The sequence below is a fragment of the Oryza glaberrima genome, chromosome 2, assembly GCF_000147395.1.
Source record: "Oryza glaberrima chromosome 2, OglaRS2, whole genome shotgun sequence".
NCBI classification, from domain to species: Eukaryota; Viridiplantae; Streptophyta; class Magnoliopsida; order Poales; family Poaceae; genus Oryza; species Oryza glaberrima.
The window spans coordinates 33,778,476-33,799,351 of record NC_068327.1 but is presented as its reverse complement, the minus strand read 5'-3'; the positions used below and the strand labels follow the sequence as shown (position 1 = coordinate 33,799,351).

The 20,876-nt window shown below is 38.5% G+C and overlaps 2 protein-coding genes across 5 annotated transcripts; both read left to right on the top strand.

Moving 5' to 3' along the window:
• Positions 1-4,255: 4,255 nt before the first annotated feature.
• On the top strand, positions 4,256-8,019 carry LOC127764399 (serine/threonine-protein kinase PCRK1-like). Its single transcript, XM_052289282.1, has 5 exons — positions 4,256-4,492; positions 5,258-5,637; positions 5,971-6,231; positions 6,396-6,518; positions 7,169-8,019. Exons 2-5 carry the CDS (start codon positions 5,260-5,262, stop codon positions 7,688-7,690), a joined length of 1,284 nt encoding a protein of 427 aa, XP_052145242.1. The 5' UTR covers positions 4,256-4,492; positions 5,258-5,259; the 3' UTR covers positions 7,691-8,019.
• Positions 8,020-14,723: 6,704 nt separating this feature from the next.
• Positions 14,724-19,537, top strand: LOC127761074 (OVARIAN TUMOR DOMAIN-containing deubiquitinating enzyme 12-like). Of its 4 annotated transcripts, XM_052285292.1 has the most exons (13): positions 14,830-14,865; positions 14,952-15,038; positions 16,080-16,248; positions 16,340-16,426; positions 16,506-16,639; positions 17,524-17,597; positions 17,823-17,877; positions 18,144-18,218; positions 18,319-18,392; positions 18,487-18,535; positions 18,655-18,739; positions 18,840-18,896; positions 19,054-19,537. In XM_052285292.1, the coding sequence occupies exons 3-13, from the start codon at positions 16,113-16,115 to the stop codon at positions 19,128-19,130; spliced, it is 903 nt and encodes a 300-aa protein (XP_052141252.1). In that variant the 5' UTR covers positions 14,830-14,865; positions 14,952-15,038; positions 16,080-16,112; the 3' UTR covers positions 19,131-19,537. The 4 variants fall into 4 exon arrangements, 3 of the variants coding, with proteins under 3 accessions (XP_052141253.1, XP_052141251.1, XP_052141252.1); XR_008015199.1 differs by having other exon boundaries at positions 14,724-15,038; positions 18,840-18,958; XM_052285293.1 differs by having other exon boundaries at positions 14,724-15,038; positions 16,085-16,248.
• The last annotated feature ends 1,339 nt before the right edge of the window (positions 19,538-20,876 follow it).

The following is a 20,876-nucleotide window of genomic DNA, read 5'->3' as shown; positions in this document are numbered from 1 at the left end:
CCTCTGTCCCAAAATATAAGCATTTTTAGCATAGTGATAAGTTAAACATTTTCAACTTTAACTATTAATAAAAAAAAGATCAATCATGTAAAATTGATGTTACTAGACTTATCATTGAACAAATTATCGTAATATGTAAGTCTTTTTATTTAAAACATATTACTTTTATAGATATTGTTGGTCAAAGTAGCATCTCGGAGACCGTGTTTAAGTCTAAAAATGCTTATATTTTGAGACAGATGGAGTAGTTATTATGGGAATGTTTCTCATCTGTATACATACTGTACTATGTAGTCGTGTTACCTGCAATTTGACCTGAAAGTATGAGAAGTTTGCTACTGGAAAGGAAGAGCTGCAAATCTCACAGTGAACAACGTAGACGGTCCTGATGTTTTGAAGGGACACGTGGATGGTTGGATGGATTCTTCGGCTCTGTGGAGAGACTGCCCGGCCCATTGAGACATTGACCAATATGGAGTTGGGCCCATATATGGGCTTGCCGACTTCGAGGATGAGGTCAAAGTCCAAGTCAAAGTCAAGCCATCCGTCTCACTACGGCGAATTGGTGATCAATAAATCAAATTAATCATGGTCCGCTTCCACACTGCCATCAAAAGTGATGGATGACGATGATGGATCATCATCTGCAACTGCAGCCAGATGGTGACACAAAACAGGGGCATGTACGACTATTATTTATTATACTCTATTCGTCCTAAAATATAAAAGATTTTGCCCAAACGTGACACATTCTAATACAATGGAATTTAGACGATACTTCGTTATACTAAGACCCGATTTAATTCAGGTTAGGATTATTATAATCTAAATTGTTAGAAGTAAGTTGAAACAAACAGATAGCATTACTATAATCTAGTAATCCACTTTAAATATACTTTTTAAGATAATTGGGTGATTAACATCTAACAAACAATTAATAATCCAGAGAAACAAACAGCTGACTGCTTATTCTATGTTGGTTTATTATAATCCAGCTCATGATATTCTGCCTCAATAATTTAGATTGCAATAATCTTAAACTAAAACAAACAGGTGTCATATCCAACGAAAAAACCTTATATTTAGGAATAGATGGAGTACTGTACATTTCAAATGCATCTCCACCTGATTATTGCAAGCTGCATGCCGTCCACCAAGGGGCAACTCTCAATTTCATACCATCTACGTTATCAACACCTTCGTTTTCAATATACGGCGTTTTTCAATATACGACTATCATTTACCTTTCCATAAATATTTGACCATTTGTTTTATTAAAATATTATATAATTATTACTTATTTTATTATGATTTGATTTATCGATAAGTGATAAGTGTTATGTAAGTATGAAAAACTTTTTTATATTTGTAAAAAAGAGTGAATAAAACGGATGATTAAACTTTCGTTAAAATGTTGTTGATGGTATATATTAAAAAATGAGGGGAATACTTGCCATTTCAGTATCATGAGTGATTACTGATTTCTACAAAAGAGAACGGGATCAGTTACAGTTACAGTTAAGAGTTAACTGTTCATTGTACTCTACGAAATCATTTTCTTCATGGAATTAATATAACAAATGTAGTACTCCGTAGTCCGTACTACGTACGACGTAATAACATGCTAGGCAAGTTGCTACGATTATACGATGGTCGGTGGGCAGCCAGGTTGGATCATTACTATTTTTCTTTGATTTTAACAACTAGACCGTGCATGGGTCGTACCTAGCACCCACGTTTCATCATCAATGTAATTGCACAATCTGACAGTCTTGTTTGCCACATGCTGGTTATCTTCATACCCTAAACAACTCGATCCCTCCAAGATTAAGGTAGTTAGTGTTCGATGATCTAGTTGATTATAGGAATCGGTTCAATGTTATGCATAATAAACCAAACAAATAAAAAAACATTTTTCAAGAAGATATATTTTTAAAAGCATGGAATTAACAAATAATCTACGATAATAATTTGATAGATAATATAAAAAGAACATGACTTAAATCAATCATAAGCAACTGCGCTCTGAATCTCTAGTTTAATTAGTGCTAACAGAATTACAGAAACAGCATGATGCGAAGGTACTGCAGAGATTACGGATAGTGGGGTACACTCCAAGTCTCCAACATCTGTCATGATTCAACAAGATCATATACAATTATCATCTCTTCACCAACACATGGATGCTTTGATCATCTTGATCTCTTGAATTAATGTCTCGGATCAACACAGCCAGTAATATTTTACTCCTCGTCATTCATTTCTTCTTGTTTTTTTCTTAGGCCTGGTTTAGTTACCAACTTTTTCTTCAAACTTTTAACTTTTCTATCACGTCAAAACTTTTCTACACACATAAACTTCCAACTCTTCCATCACATCGTTCCAATTTCAATCAAATTTCTAATTTTGATGTGAACTAAACACAGCTTTAACGGAAAAGTATACAATAACCGCCTATGATGGATGCAAATGCAGTGTCAGGTTAGTTAAATGCTCACTGTCACACTCACATGCTCACTGATCCAGGAGATTAAGTTCGTTCAAGAGTTATCTAGGAAATCATCATACTGGTCTTATCTTGCATGTGACTACAAAATGACGATACTAACATAAAGTGTGTTAAGCCTGTGAGCTCTTGCATAACACATCATTGGTCTTAACCACCTGACCTGCCACGTAACTCCCTCCCATTAAATTCTTCTCTACCCCTTTTGCTTTCCCTTTTTCTTATATCCACACGAGTGTCTTTTTTTCTTTTATCAGCAGCAAATATCTGTAATTTTTACTACTGAGCACTCTTTGAAATGCAGTTTGCTCGTTTATACAGGAACTAAATTTCCTTCTATGAAAATATCATGAAATTTACATGTTCTCTTTTTTTTTTCTAAGCTAAGAGACGTGCTTATGCTTATCAGCCAAAATTTAAATTTTCAACATTATATTTGAAGTTGATTTTGGGGTTTTTTTCATCAAAGTTTATTTTCAGTTTTTACTTTTAAATCGCTAAGAATACATATATAAAATTTTTATTCACAAATTATATTTCGTTTATAGATATATTGTTTGTTTTATTCCACGGATAAGCAGAACCATGGGGGGCCATACCATGCGCACTTTTTTTGAGAAAAAAAATGAAGCTAGTCATATCAACCTTAAAGCGGTATGTATACTCCAGTGAGTTTTTGGACAAAGGGGCACACCAAAACGCAGTTATTATAGTTGGGGTAGTTGTTTGGTGAGCCAGGCAACTTCTTTGCTTTCCTAATCCTCACCAACCGACGAAAAAGCTAGTTATTGTTTTTCTAATTCTAAAATAAACAGAATTGTGATCAATTTAAACTAATGCTTGGAAAACAGAGAAATATACTAAAAATAAAAAACTGTATTTAGAAACAATCGAGTTTAATTTTCTGCTTTGCTCGTCATCACTCATCAGGTCATCAGTCTAAAGTCCAGTCTTCTTCCTTTCAGGCTTCCATGTTGTTCACAAGTGAAAGAGAAAGACAAAGAATTCTTCTCCAATCTCGATGCAATCGTCATAACCTTAAACAAAAACGAAGCAAAATATAATACTAGTATTATTCCTTCTAGAATAAGAGTGCAAACTGCTTAATAGTGATATTTCGTTTTAGATTTCTTGTCATTCTAAGTTTCTCCTAAGTCAAACATAACTATTTTTGTCCATTATTTTTTAAAATTCCGTAGAGTTTAACAACATATAAATTATAATAAAACTATTTTCTTTTAGTGGATTTAAAAATATTAACAGTTAAAAATTATACTTGACTTAGGTTTAGACTTATAATAAACTAATTAAAATGATAAGTAAGTTAAAATTAAAAATATATTTAAAAATGTTCAGTAGGTGTGTGTGACAGGTCCTGATCGTTTCCACTACAGATGAAATTTTGGATTTTCGTGGCATGCTTTTTAAACCGCTAAACGGTGTGTTTCGTGCGAAAAATTTATATATAAAAGTTATTCTAAAATATCAGATTAATCCATTTTTCAAGTTTGTAATAATTAAAACTCAATTAATCACATGTTATTAGTACCTCGTTTTACGTGAAACACTTAATCTTCATATACGTTTTCATCTTTATCTTCAGGAGATACAAACACCACATTAGGTTTAGACTAATACTAATAAACTAAAACGATAAGTAAGTTAAAATTAAAAAAATATTAAAAAATATCAGTAGGTGTGTGTGACAATGTGAGAGAGAAAGGGGAGAACCTGAGACTGATGAGAGGGAGAGGGAGAAAACAAATCAATATGAGGCAAAGCTCCCAACTTTGACTGCTGCTTAGCCCAAGTCCAAGTCTTTCTTCCTCCTCCGACCTCCCCCCATCTCCATCTCCGTGCTCATCTGCCTTCTTCTCTCCCCTTTCCCCGTCGCTTCCTGCCTGGATCGCACACACAAAGAGATCCCTCGCAGGCGGAGTGGTGCTTCCCCTCTCGGATCATCTTCGCCTCTGCAAGATTGGCAAGGTATCATCTTTTCTTTTCCATCTCTTTTCTTTTTTTTTTTGGTTGAGATGTTGTGTATGTATGCTAACTAGGGTAGGTGATAACTGTACTTGTTCTTGTTGCGTTTTGCGTTCGAGAATGTTTTGACTTTGGAATCGTACATCTTGCCATGTTTTTTCCTTCCTGATTTGTTGTCAGGAATAGCGGTAGTTTTGGTAGGATTAAGGTTGGTTGATGATTCGGTATTTAATTAACGCTAGTTGCGGTATGTATGACTGTATGGTTTCATCAGGCCTGGTGCTATTTCGCCCTCGTCATGCTGTTTTCCCCAATCTTGAGCTTAGGCATGTTTGCATTTACAGAATTCTCTCAGCACTCAATTTCTGTCCCTGGGGTGTAAAGGCCCAGTTTTTGTCCTACTTCCTGTTGATTGTTGCTGTAATTGGATCCTGGAACAGTAAAAATGCTTGTTTTTTTAGATTTGATATACTTGTCAGTTCATGATAAGATCTTCCCTTCACACATGTTAGCTGGTGGCATTTTGCATAATTCAGGCTCCAAAGTTTTTTCTGTCCTTATTTCAGTACTAAAATTATTGCTTGAAGCAAGGGAAAGCATTTCCTAGTCAGGAAACTTAAGAAAGTAATTGATAGTTTTATACCTGTTCTAATTCACAGTAGTTAGCAGCCATTCCTAATGGATCTTCTCGGTCCAATTCTCTATTTGTGTTTGTGTTGCATGGAGGAAGCATGAATTAGCTCCTAATTTGTTCCCACTGCATTGCAGCAATGAGGTGCCTGCCTTTCTTGCATGGAGATTCCAAAGAGGAGGATCCCGTCAACAAGTCGGCTTCTGTCCGGTCGTTGAGCACAACATCGACGGAGCGGGATGTCCGGTCCGGCTCCGACTTCAACTCCTTGAACGTCTCTGACATGAGTGCCGAATCAATACGGAGGACACAGTATCCCAGCTTCACTGATCGGCCCAGTAACCTCAGGGTGTTCTCTTTCTCTGAGCTGAAGAATGCCACTCGCAATTTTAGCCGGTCTCTTATGGTTGGTGAGGGTGGGTTTGGATGTGTGTATAGGGGTGTCATCAAGAATTCCGATGAACCAACTGAGCGCACCGAGATTGCTGTTAAACAGCTGAATCGCAAAGGACTTCAGGCAAGTTATTTCTCGTCTGAACTGTACCGATTACAAGCTTTCAATGCACATAGCAACTTCCTTCTACTTGTACTGCATATCTTACATTATGTTTTTTTTCCCACATTTAAAAGGAGCGAAAATAAACCAGCATTTCCTAGTCACCAGTTCTATTTTCTTCAGAAAAGAAACCATTACTTTATTCAGGAAACCCGCACGACAATTTACAGTCAAGCATGGCATAAGAAATTCCTCTCAAGTGCACCTTGCTTGATGAATCCTTTTTAAGTCACTTATGCAGGAATCTAGCCTTATCCTCTAATTTGGGTTCTAATAAATTATCATGTTTTTCAGGGGCAGAAAGAATGGTTAACAGAACTGAATGTGCTTGGGATTGTAGAGCATCCAAACCTCGTCAAACTAATTGGCTACTGCGCTGAAGATGATGAAAGGGGCGTACAGCGTCTCCTAGTATACGAATACATGCCTAATGGAAGCGTGGATGATCACTTGTCAAGTAGGTCAAATTCAACTCTATCATGGCCAATGAGACTAAAAGTAGCTCTGGACGCTGCTCGGGGACTGAAGTATCTGCATGAAGAGATGGAATTTCAGGTAACTCTTTTGCTCTCTGATGATGAAAACTGCTACCAGTTGTACCTGAAACAGTTGTGCAATGTTGCATCACTTCCTATCTGCAATGAAATGTTGAAAGATGCACTTCTTTAGGTTTTTTTGTCTGCTATATCTATGGTGCTAAACTTAATATATACATGCAGGTTATCTTCCGTGACCTAAAAACATCTAACATTCTGTTAGATGAGAACTGGAATGCAAAGTTATCTGACTTTGGATTGGCTAGGCATGGACCATCAGAAGGCCTGACCCATGTCTCTACAGCGGTATGTGCATTGATATACCAAGAACCATTTTACACTGCCCACATTTTTTTTTAAAAAAATAGAGAACCATTTTGCACTTTCGTATTGTGACTGGATTTTCTGCCCCCAGAGTCTTTAACTTGGTGTATTGGGAAAAAAAAATGCATGATGACCTAAGAGAAATTAAGATAAAGAAAATCTCGATGATAATTGATGGTGTATGTGCATTTAGTAAGTTGGTTCTGTTTCACATCTATAACAGGATCCATTTTTTATACCAACGAAGTTGGACACTCAGTTGCTCCACAACCAATTGTAGAATTGCCTTGGACACATAATTGATCTCTGATTTATGTATCATAGTTTCTGAAGCAGTCAAAAAGCACTAGCATCTAGGAATGCAGCATTCATATATTTAACCAAAATAAAAGGGAAAATGGACCCATCACTCGTTTACAAAAAGCCAACACCATGTAGTGAAAGTTCAGTTTAAAGTGTTGATGCTAAGCATGCTTTATAATATTACAAATGATATAATATATAGATTCTCCCTGCACTAAATTTCCAAGTAGATTCTACCTGCACTAAATTTCCAAGTAGATTCTCCCTGTACTAAATTTCAAAGCCTCACTTCTTTGTTCTTTCACTGAACTAACATCTGAAATTCACAGGTCGTGGGAACTCTTGGGTATGCAGCTCCAGAGTACATGCAGACCGGACGCCTCACTGCCAAGAGTGACGTATGGGGCTATGGTGTGCTCCTTTATGAGCTCATCACCGGCCGCCGTCCCATTGACCGGAACCGCCCAAAGGGTGAGCAGAAGCTCCTGGATTGGGTGAAACCATACATATCTGATATCAAGCGGTTCCCCATCATCATAGACCCACGGCTAGAGGGGCACTACAACCTCAAGTCCATGACAAAGCTGGCTAGTGTGGCGAACCGCTGTCTCGTCCGGCTACCAAAGTCGCGCCCAAAGATGAGTGAGGTGTATGAGATGGTTCAGAAGATTGTGGCCAGCATTGAGACCGGCACACCACAGCCTCCTCTGCACTACCATGGGTCGGTTTCTGAACCGGGCTCAAAGCGGCCAAAGAAGGGGTCACTGAAGAGAAGGTTCCAAGAATTCAAATTCGGTTGCCGGCAGATTGTATGGCGGGGCTGGAAGCCTGAGATCATAAAGACTTGCTGAGAGAATACAGTAGCTTCCTGCCTGTAAGTATATAGCTAAGTTGTTCATAGGGATAAAGCTCTTCTTCCTCTGTATGCTTCCTGTCCTTGGGGTGATCTGAGCCCATTTCGGGCACACAGTTGAGTACTTGAGTTGCAGTGTGAAGCTTTTTATCTTATAGGGTTCTGTGTGATGCATCTTGAGGTTGTAGATTCCATGTGTTTTCAGTATAATCCCTGTGGCTTTCCTCATCATGTAATATAGATCTTGTTTGTGCAATATGAAAGAAAAAAAAAAGATGAGCTTTCTTGTATGAAAGAAAAGGGGATTGGATTGCTGGGGATGATTCAGATTGAGGCAAGATGTGACCTGAATGATGGATTTGCCGCCGGCCAATCGGAATATTGTAGCTTATCTCAACCTCGATTTCAGAACGATCCGATGGCCGGCGTTACATGCTAGCCATTCTTTTGATTAAGATAAGACTCGGCGGCGCAGATTGAAAGAGACCCTTCTTCCAATTGGGAAAACTAAATATGCAGATTTTGCACAATTTGAGCTTCAGAAACTGAAAATACAAGTCAATTTGTCTGTCCAGGATCCAAGTCCAACAGGCAGGCTGCATGATGGTTTCCTATCCAAGATGGTCCAATTCATGGTGAAGATTCTGTGCAGAGAGCATCCTGGTGTGGTGACAAATTTCTCTGAATACTTTTCTGGTTGTGGTGGTCACCTTCTTGTGGCTTCTGTAGAAAAGCACTGTGAGTGACTGGAAGCAAAGGAATTCTTCAGACTTTCTTCCATTCCATGAAACGTCATCTTCTCAACTTTTTCGTGATATGATATAACCGAGCAGAAATTTCGGCAGATTTTGGTGGTAGGCATGCCATTGTTGGGCACCTTTCAATTTTGACAAAAAACCGATCCGTCTCGGTTCGCGTGCCGAAACGAAAGTGCTTGCTAAGTTGCTGCTACAACTCCTGGCTAACAAGAGTTCAGGCTTAATTCCCACGTTGATGCAGAGGGGAAAAAAGGGGAGGATTTCTTTCTCCCTGTTCACTATCATCTTCAGAGATCTGCACATGGTGTGTGGCTATCAACCTTGTGATCGTGTCCCCATTGTTACAGCAGCAAAGATGCCATCTTTTTCACCCTAAATTGACAGTGCAGCAAAGTTCTCAACTGTACTACTGTCTAGCAAAAATATTCTTCTGGTACCAAGTGTAGCTCATTTAGTTAGGTCCCTTATGGTAGAACTTACCTATCCCGGTTTAAACTCTAGACTTGATATTAATGTTTATATTCACGGCTTATTTTTCTTTTAGTGATTAGAGGTGGAGCGAGGTATCTGTGCTAACTTCATCGATCTCAAGACACACTGGTTCAATCTCTTGGATGTGTTCATGGGAATAGGATGTGTGTACGCATGTATGTGAGCGTTTGTATTTGTATCGTGTTTCCAAAAAAAATATTCTTCTGGTGTGTTTGATTTCCAGGGAAGCAAGCAAACACATGCATGTTTCTGGCCTAGAAATTCTGCCTGAGATGCGGTTCAGGGCACATGGTTTGCCTTGTCCTCTTCACACACATCCACTCCATTCCATCGCCTGGTATTTGCCAGTTGCAGCTGATGGCGAAGTCTGCCTGCATTCTGAAGCAACAACACGCCCATCTCCCATCTGTGTATTTTGTGCTGCTGCTTGTACCAGTCTCACTGTTTTAGCTAGCTGGATTCAGAATCTCCATTGATTTATACAGCTTGCGAACCCAGCGAGGAAAAGACTGAAAGTAGAATTAACTTGCTGTCACAAGGATGAATTACTGAAAATCTGATATTGTTTCATCGGTTGAAAATCAAACGACTGTAGATTTTCATGGGAAGAAGAGTTCATAACTCCTGAATTTTCCAACCTGTTTCTATCTGAAGATGGTGGCATCATCGCCTATCAAGGCCAAGGATGTGACACCATTCATGACCCTTTCAGTTTTTCCTTTCGGTTTTGTCATATATACTTGGAATCATTTTCCTGTGTAAAAGTTAAAACCGTCCAAGCATCACTAGTTTTGTTATGTTCTGAAAAGTTCTTTTTTCACATTGTAAAAAACCCAGTCGTCATGTTGGATGTTTCTTTCTCCTATATACTTATCTTCCCTTTCTGAACATAAGCTTTCAGATGAATTGACATGAACAACAGTGAATATCTTTTTAAGCTTCATGTAATGAAACTTTTCTACTTAATTGAAGTTCTAGACTTTCTACGGATGCTCGTATTTTTTTTAGATTTAACCTCAAAAGTATTTCATATACACGTGGGTGCATTTAATGGTAAGGATAAGCCCAATCTCTTTATAAACATGTGTGGTGTGTGCGCAAGTGAGTTCGACTTATATTTGGAAGCTTTATATTTATGATCATTTTGCTGGGGTCACTCAATCTATCTACCATCCGAATGTCCAGCTTTTGGAGGTGCCTAATTGCACAAGCATCTCATCCAAGTCATCATGATTATGATCTGTGAGCCTACTTTTTTTAGCCTAAATAATACTTTTTTTCCTCTTCACGGATCAGTAATGATTTTCTCTGTTTGTTTTCCCTATCACAAATAGTGAAAAGCACAAGCTTGAGCATGACCACCACAATTAATTCCAGCCATCATCTCTGTATATCAATCAGGTACCGTGAAAGAGAACAGCAAGGGGGTGTAGCTGAAGCAACATATACATACCTAGTAAAAACCTACTACCTCCGTTCCAAAATAAACACAACCATGAATTTTCGTGTCCAATTTTAATCGGCCGTTTTATATGAATTTTTTTTATGATTAGTATTTTTATTGTTATTAGATTATAAAATATGAATAGTATTTTATGCATGACTTATATTTTTTAGTTTTTCAAGAAAAAAACAAATAAGACGGACGATTAAAGTTAGACACAAAAACTCATGGCTGTGTTTATTTTAGGACGGAGGGAGTACAAATCACCTTCCAGAATATAAAGACTACTTCTATCATAGTAGTATCATTTAGGTGTGGAGATGAACATTCAGAAGGTTTAGAGATCCAATTAATCTACCTGTTGATGACGACGGGAAGATATGACTAATGGTAGAGAGGATAATGGTTTTAATTCAAGCCCATCATGCATGGCCGGGATGCAACAACAATTATTGTTTGGCATAGTTTAACCAAACGATATAATAAGCAATACAGTAAAATATTTCTTTTAAAGTTAAAAAGTATTTTAGAGACGTGGAAAAAACACGATCTTTGTATGAGGTCCAAACACATAAGGTATATTTACTTTCACTCGAGAACTTGGTGAGTTTCACGAATTTATCCCTCTTATTCATCCTCTATAGCTTTTTTAAGCGTGTTAAAAAGATATTACACGGTAACACGGGTAGTGTTTTGATGGATACTAGCAGACGGTGCACATATGTTTTCCATATATTCCATAATCGAAAAAGAATACTAGAAAATAATCAAACAAATGAAATGAATAAAAAAGGAAAAGTAATAAGATAAAGGTACAAATGAGACTCAGAGGAAGTGGTTTGCAACCATACTTTATCATCATTTGCAGATAAATAATGCTATGTTTATCTAAGTTGAGACAATCAAAATTTTGGCTATACCTTAATTAGCAAGCTACACTTTTTTTTATCCTTGATGTGTGGAACTTAATTTATATGGTTTGTGGCTCCAACAAAACAGTTGTCAAGTTGATTAAACATATCTAATTTTAAACGTGATAAATTGTGACCGATAATCAAACACCCCTAACCACGCAGCCAACGGAAGCTTTACTTTTATACTTTAGTAAGGTTCATGATTTGATCCTACTCTTCATCTATACACAGGTCGTGCACTTGTGATAGACGATAGTCATACTTCTCTGCCCTTAAAAAAAACTATTTCTAGCATTGAACCTGGACACACAAGTATTAGGTTTTTTATAGGATGGAAATGGTAAATCTTTGTGGTTTACGTGTATAGTAATGTGTCCACGTGTATCCTCTCTGTCACCATTAAAATAAAATAATAAATATATACCACTTCATATAGCGGTAGTAGGAGTACAGTACATAGTATAGATTATTAAAAGAAAAGAAATTCTATGAGTAAATTGGGGTTGATGTTGAAGGACAAAAACAATAGAGAGAGAGAGGTTTGGACTCACGCAATTCACCCAGACCCCTCTGAAACTGAAAGCCAAAGCCCTCCAGTTGGACGCATCCGGGGGTACGATCCCCCCGTGGGACCCACCGCCCCCTGACAGCCGTCAGATGCCCAACAGAGCGCTCAGATTCCCTCGGAACGCGAGCCCCCCCCCCTTCACTCGCGTACCGCTGACGTCAACGCCCCCACTGCTCACGTGGGGCCCCACTACCCGCTGACGCGATTCCACTGGTCGACGGTGCGCCGCGCGGCCGCTTTTCACCTTGCCCCCTCTGTTTTCTTCTAATTAACCATATTTACTTTTTTTACTTCATGGGCTCACTGCCACCCAAACGGAGAAAATGGAAATGCAGCGTGATTCATCACCCAGTCAGTACAGTGATTTTTTTTTAAAAAAAAAAATTCCAACGCAATGCAGTGCTTTTCCTAATCACCACCACTTAGTTAGTTGTACTCGTTTTAGCTTGATCATGGCAGTAGTGCTCCCTCCGTTATTGAAGTAGATAATGACGATGTTTAAGTTTATACCTTGGATGCTGGTCTTGTTTTACTGAAATCTGTAAATACTTGCAAGTATGTTATATCATCGAAATGTGTAACGTCTTATATATAACCATACAACTCGTAATTACTTAGGAGTATTTATTGAGAGTGGAGGAAATAATAGTGCAGGTATTATTGAGTCTTTGCGGGTTATCAGACCAATCCTGAGCCTAGTTAGGTTTAGATTGATATCAATTCTAAGCTATATTCTCTTTCTCTAAAATTCAACCAATTCATACATATCTAACAATATGTTTACAAAAGGAAACTCTTGATGCTCTTGTTTTCTTTTTTTTGCCTAACCCATTACGCAAAAAGTCTGCGTTATCACGATATTATTGATATCCATGTTTTAATTCTTCCATTCCTCCAACGCATTGTGGTCTATTATCTTAGTTATAGCTACCATTGCTGTTATGGGTCATGTTTTGCCATGCTACAAATGTCAACATCGACAAAGCATGTGGCCATGAAGAAAGATAAACCATATTTTCTCAATATTTATCAATTTTAAATACTAGCACATACAAAAATAGATTTTAAAACTTGCAATGAGCTTAGCACAATTTAACAAAAAAAATTGAAAACATACATAAGTCTATAATATACATTATATATGTATATATCGAGATATATAAGTCTATTCATGGTCAGGTTAAAAAAATCTTAAGAAAATCAAGAAAAATAGGAAAATCTTTCATATTCTCTCTTATCACTTGCACAAAGTAGAGGTTTTTTTATTTTTAGGCTATTGACCTTTCACATGCTTAGAATGGTTTGAAAAATTAGGGACTTTTTTCTTCTATTGGCTGATCTTATCACGAGAACTTTCTCCATTTATGTTTTATTTCCTCTTATTCTAATTGGGTGGGGTATAAATGAATTCGCGCACTGCATATACCCATATGGCTGGGTATTAATTTTCAGTGATATACCTCTTGTCTGTTTTGGTGAGAGGTTGAAACAACATGCATCCCTTGGAAAAACCTTCGAGTTCAAAACTTTGTAAATTTTCTTAAGCGGATTTGTTGGAGCGATTTTCAGTAGGTACCTCTTCTATTAGAAATAGGGTACTAGAATATTCTCAAGGGATTATGACTAGTGCATTTTGATCAAACTGTAGTGGAGTTTTATCACCAATTTCCTTGTTTTCTCTAAATTGAATCAATTCATTGTCTACAAAAGGAAACTCTTGAGACACGAGTTCTTTTTTGCCTAACCCATTACGCAGAAAGCCTGTGTTATCACAATATTATCGATATCTATGTTTCAGTCCTTCCATTCCTCCAACACAGTGCGGTCTATTATGTTAGTTATAGCTAGTGGTACTATTGTTGTTATGGGCCATATGTTTGCCATGCTACAAATGTCAACATCGACAAAGCAAGTGGCCACGAAGAAAGATAAACCATATTTTTCTCAATATTTATCAATTTTAAATACTAGCACATACGAAGTTAGCTTTTAAAAACTTGCAATGAACTTAGCACAATTTAACAAAAAAATTGAAAACATACATAACTTATACAACAACTCTTTTATTTGGATTAAAAAAGGCCTTATATTTGCCATGTCAAACATGGCAAAATCATGTGGCTACGAAGAAAGGTGAACCATATTTTATCAATATGTATACATTTTAAATCACTACAATAAGTTAGCTTCTAAAACCTACAATGAACTCTGCACAACTCGACAAAAAAGGTAGAAAAAGAACAACATAGAAAAAAACCGGTCAAATTACATGACGACTTTGTTTAATCAAACGAGCACACTGTCTGAGACGTAGTATTAAAAACCAATTCATTTTATTAATCACCAGTCTTTAAAATCAATTCTGGCATACTCCTACCTAATTCCTAGGTCAATTTTTTCTCATCAAATTCAAACAAAAGGTCAACAAAATGTCATAAATAAAACAACCAAAAAAAATTTCAAAGAGCCGTCGTCCTTGCCGCCACACAAGAGGAGAAGGCCATCTTGTTCACTCCAACCCCCACAAACAAACAACAAAATTTCAAGGTCCTATCCACAAAACACACACGCACCACGCTATAAACACAAGAGCATATGCCACCTCAAAAAAAAAAAAAAAAACTCAAGAACACAAGAAAAAAGAAGCAGTTTTTTTTGCCCGTCTCATCTTCTTCTTCTCCCTCTCGCCGCGCTTCTTGCACGCAGCAATCTCTCTCTCTCTCTCGCCGCCGTCAATCCCACCACGAATTCTCCGGTGGCTGGCTGCTCTCGACTCCTTCGCGCGTCGATTTCATGCGGCCGGGTGGTTGCCCGCCTCCTCCCGAACGATCCCTCGCCGCCGCCGCTGCCGCTCATCGGCGTTGTCATCCACCACCGCCGCCGCTCCTCCGCCGCGGACGTGCCTCGCCGGCGGCGAGCCGAGCGGTGAGTTCTGCCCCGTGTGGTGTGGACTCGTAGAGTGGCCGTGGATCTGCCGCGGCGACGTAATCTGCTCCGGTTTTTCCTCGACCTCTCGATCCCTCTTCTACCCTCGCGTCCCCAACTCCTATCCGCGCTCAGGATCGTATTCCGGGGAATCGCAGGGCTCGCCGTCGAAAGGATCCAATTTTTTTCGACTGCAGAATCCCCTCACGGACGCGAGGAATTTCGTCGTAGGTGGAGCACACGCGGTTAGTCCTTTCCTCGAATATTCCTCTTATTTTTTTTCTAATTTAAGTTTATTTACTCCCATAGCTTTGCTGATCGATGCGGTTGCAGGAGGGAAAAACTTTGTGTGATCTTGAGATGTTCGTGTACTGATTTTTTTTGTTTTGGTTATCATCTCTTTTCATATTGAGTTTCTAGGCCGGATTATCGCGCTGTCTGGTGATTTTGTAAGCTTATGAACTGGCAGTGGTGCAACAAAAAGGGTTGCTTTTTTTTTTTTATGTTTTTCCCTTTTCTTTATTGGAAATGATTAGGTCCATGAACCGAAAGGAAGAAAGCTGCAATCTTGCATGTTAAGGTAGCAGCAGTTTGGTTCATGATCGTTGAAGCTACACTTTAGGTCAAAACCGCGTGTTTGTTTCTTTGTTTGTCTTCGATTGGGAAAAGCTTGTTGGATTATAATACTTTTGCAACTTTTTCATCATTGGTTCTCCTTGAGACAATAGCTGTGCGGAAAAGCAATATACCTAGATACAGGTATAGTTATTTTTTAATTAATACTAGCTTAATTGTTCGTATCAAAAGGTTAAACGCACATATCAGATGTAGTTACAAAGCAGTAGGCTATTTTAAGTTTGCTAAAGAAAAGTATTGGATTGGCTTGGACTGAATTGTTAGACCGTTGCAACCTTTAGTTTGTTGGTGTGGTGGGGATAACGATATTGGACCCTTTCAGTCAGTGTGCAGCGAACGAAAAATGTTTTGTTCTTGCTTATTAGTATTAGGTTGCTGATTTGGTTGCTTGGAGTGATACACAGGACGCGCTAGAGTATCTAATAATTCCACCGTGGTCCCTGGAGGACTGTGTAATGATTCGTTAGCTGTCTGCAATCTGCCATTCTTATCATCGCACATTTAATGTGATGATGAAATGACGCATTTCTGTCAAGTCTCACCAGTCACCAGAGCTCAACTTTGATGAAACCGAGAATATCAGCCTTTTTTTTTTGCTCTCTCTATCTGGTGTTAATACCCTGACGCTTAAATCGTAATCTTCTTGCCAGGGCAGTGTTTTTGACAGAGCTTGATTTCAACGGATGAACATGTGTGAGAAAGATCAAAATTTCCACTGGGGTTATGACCTTTTCCGTGACCCTTTTGCTCCTATCGGGTACTATGGACCTCCTCATGGTTACGGTGATGGCAACTATTGTGACCTCCATTATGCTAGAGGTAGTTTTGTGGAATGACATGCATGTATTTACAGAAAAAAACTATGAAAAATGAGATAGTGTTCCTCATGTATATGATTTTGGTTCTGCAGATGCATCACATCCGGATGAGACGCACTTGCATTCTTCTGCACTGACATATGATTTGTACAACCCATCAGTAGGCATCTACCATCCTGGTAGTGAAAATATCTGTAATTTGACTCGCAAAATATTTGTTCCTTCTGCCTTTCCCCCTAATGTTTTGGTGTGGTGCAGGAAATGCTGGTGAGCATGACCATGACACAGTCTATATAGAGCCGACTAGTTCCAATTCATGCCCAGACACTGACGACAGTTTCCCAATGGATGAAGAAGTAGGAAAGAGGTTTTACCCCATGGTGCCAGTTCCCGTAAGTCTATTGACCCTTTGAAGCCAGGTTAATAAGTAGTGTTGTTATGATTTTTGATCTGCATCAGTAACCTTTGCCGTTGGTTCCCAACTCTCCTTCCTTTTAATTTCCTTCCTCCCTTAAAGCTGGCCGGGGCAATCTCTGCTTGCATTTCGCATTCCAGAAGATAGGAAGTTTTGCTTCAAAGGAAACTAGGAAGGACCTAACATCTGTTCAATTCACCAAATGAAACATGGGCAGTTGCTTTATTATTAAGTTATTAGTAGCTACTAAGCAGGGTCGATAGTAGCTAATATATTTACAAAACACCTTTATATGTTTATTAATCCATGGCTAAAATCTCATTGAGAGGGAGTATCGCTTTATATCTTTGTCAATTGGACCACTTCCTTTAAATGCCATTGGACTTAAATAACGGATGTGACAGCAAATGCTTCCACGAGTCTTTAGGTACATTGAAAGAACAATTAAATTTGGATATTCTTTGGTCTGTTTTTGTCCAAGTTTTGTGGATTGAGTTTTGCTTTCAAGCCATGTATACTGAATTCCTTGTGTCATTGTGGTTGCCATATGTTATTGCTTGCCCATGTTGTGTGTATCCTGAGAAAACATAAATGCACAAAGTGCATAGTATCAGCATAATTTCAAGGCACAACAGTTATCTGAAGTTCAGAACTTCTCAAATAACTAAAACCATGCTAGTTATTGCTTTAAACTAGTATTATCCCACAGTGTTATACTGTTGCATAGCAGTAGAGCTACTGTCCTTTTCTTTTCCAATAATTGTTCAGAAATCAGATGGAAATGAACCTACTGTGAATTAGTTTGGCGTCTCTCTCTACATTCTCACATTTGGTTAAAGTACTTGTTTCTGCCTTGTCCAGCATGTTCCTAAAATTAATGGAGAGATCCCTTCAGTCGATGAAGCTACCATGGACCATGAAAGGCTGACAGAAAGGTCAACTTAGTTTCAGTTCTAAGTGATATACTGCTTTTGTGTTATATATGCAAGCCTCACACCTTATCATACCCTGTTTGTGTTACAAATGCCTCTGAAAGAATTGCGCTTTCTGTGATGGGCCAAGTTACTAACATATGATTCAGTTTTTCCTTAACTTTTTTTTTTACTATACATGCTGTATCTATGTTGAGTTTTTAAATTTGTATTTATGTAATCTTGTAGGTTGAGGTTGTATGAACTAGTTGAGCACAAGGTGAAAGGAGATGGCAACTGTCAGGTTAGTACCAACTAACAACCTCACCATGATGCTTGGCTCTTTTCCCTATTAAACCATTTTTCCCCTAAAAATATCTTTCCTTTACCCCCTCTGCTTTGGCACATGGTTATCCTATAGTGTTAATAGTGAAGTTTTAGCATTACCATATCAGGGGTTGGGGTAGTTCATGTGCTTGAATATTAGTATAAAGTTTCATTACTGCTGTTAAACATGCGTTGTGAAAGACGTATCAATTGATGCTGATTGTGTTTCCTCAACCTCCCCAGTTTCGGGCACTATCAGATCAACTGTATCAAAGTCCCGATCACCATGAGTTTGTGAGGCAGCAGATTATGAGCCAGGTAAATATCTGCATTAATCTTTGCTCCAGGATCCCTAGTTTCAGGCTTTATTTTGCATCCTTCCATCTCTCTTCCTTCTGATAAACCATCCGTCTCCCAGCTTAAAAGTAACCGTGATGCCTACGATGGATATGTCCCCATGGCATATGACGATTACTTGGAGAAAGTATCACGGTATGTTCCACAGCAATTCAATCATTTGTTGTTAATACAAACCAAGTGCATGTGAATGCTTGCCTAACAGATGTTTTAGTGCATAAACTAACAGAAATGGTGAATGGGGTGACCATGTGACTCTACAGGCTGCTGCTGACAAGGTGTTTATACAAATCTCTCTCCCTGCTGTCTCATTCATGGCATTACAAATCAGAGCTGACAAAGACTAGTCTTTTCTATTTCCAAAGCCGTTCTAATGTAACGCTACAATCTGCTGCAGTATGGAGTGAAGATTTTCGTGATGACATCGTTCAAGGATACGTGCTACATTGAGATCCAACCAAAGGTTCAGAAGTCCAACAAAGGTACTAATATGCACATGGCAAGTGATCATAGTGGATAGATCATAGATGATGACAGGTTTGGCTTGATCTGATGCTCCCCATTTGACTTGATTGATTGCAGTGGTGCTGTTGAGCTTTTGGGCGGAGGTTCACTACAACTCCATATATCCGCAGAACGGTGAGTAGGCCCTGCCTGCCATTGGCATACGATGCAATGCATGTCCGGTCTTCGTCGCCAGCGTATGCAACCACCATTACACAAGCTGCTGCTGTCTTGTTCGCCTCAAGAATCAATCTGAAGCTGCTGTTGTTTCTTGATTCTTTTTGTACATCAGATGCGCCGAGGTCGCAGACGACGAGGAAGAGGAGATGGTGGCCGTTCTCTCACAACCACCACCATCACCACCATTGATGCCTGGGCTGCAAAGCTTTTCTTCCTTGATCAAGATGACCCAGAGAAGCGGTTGATCAAGATGACCCAGAAAGAAAGCTGGTGCTCATCGTCTTGTTGGTCTGATGACAATCATGGACATCTGATAGTAGGAGGACATTGTGGTGATGATTATATATCTCCAAATGATATAGAAGATACATGGAAATATGGAATCCATGGAAGGAATAATTTCGTCTTAGTCCGGTCCGGTCCCGTATATAGCTGCTGCTGAGCTGCACTGCACTGCATTGCATTCCCTGAATCAATTATCAATCACCTCACCTGTATTATTATTTCTCAAAAATTTTGCCGGAATGAGGCTACAATTATTCATTCGGAACGAATGCCACCATATAATACCAATAATGATAATGATAATTGACATACTCCTACAGTTTGTTCATGGAGCAGCATCAACTGACATGAGATGAGACTACGAGAGGAGTATTCAATAATGGAGGCCCATTTGTTTACTATTGGGCCCAAAGCTCATATGGCACAGTATGGCATCCCTTTCCAAATGTTTACTGTAGCACAACATTATTAAATCATAGCGTAATTAGGTTTAAAAGATTCGTCTCGTAATTTACACACAAACTGTATAATTAGTTATTTTTTCGTCAATATTTAATGTTTCATATATGTGTTACGTTCGATGTAACGGGGCAAAATTTTTTTGCCGGTGGTGGATCTAAACACCCCAAGTTGTCATTCCCTGTGTTTGAACTCAAGTTGATTTCCTGTTCTGAAATTCTGAACATTTGTTGCTCCCTTAACTGTAGCAGCAGGTGATATATGCTCTACCAGCACAGTGTGATCACAACTAATAAGGTCTCTGTACCCATCTGAGATAGACGAGAGGAGAAAAAAAGATCAAGCTATTACTCCAAAGTCCAAACTCTTTGTTTTCTCATCTGAAAAGAAAAGAACAACCTTTCGTTTTCTGAAGGGGCTGCTCTTCTGTAGAGAGGTCGGCAAGGACTAGGAGGTAGAGGAGTAGTACAATGTTGAACTGCATGGTCAAGGGTTACGTACTACTCTTATCCAATCACAGATGAACATGTTAGCCTATCTGTAATATAATCTTCCTATTGATAATTGATTTCTGAATAAATGAACGTGTGAAGCAGGCAGTTTGAATGTTGAAATGGTCGGTCAGTCAGTTCAGGCACCGTCACCGCTCTTGTAGACCGACCATCCTACTAGTCTTTGTATATCTCTGCTCTACTTTTTTTTTTCTTTAATAATAGAATTCATTCTAATCTTTACTTCAAAAAATTACAATCAATTTATTATATACTTTTTTTCTTTAATAAAAGAATTCATTCTAATCTTTACTTCAAAAAAATTACAAACAATTTATTATAGATGATGCAAGACGAACGACTCCAAATAACAAAATCACAGCTTAACTAAAAGCAAGAAAACTACTTAAAAATATCACCTTAAAAACAAAGATTTTATATCCATGGATATCTATGGTTAATGAGAATTTGCATAACCATGGTTTCTTCACAGTTCGGCTTACAAGTTGCTTAACCATCTCTGCTCCTTTCTTTGGGAAATTTAATTATTTGCCGCTCTTGTGACATGGCAATTAACGATTTGCCACACCCTATCAATGACATATGGGCCTAGTGGCAAATCATTAAGCACCATTCGTAAAAGTGGCAAATAGTTAAAAGCCCCCTTTTCTTTGGCTCCGGTCTACAGGATTCAGGCCTG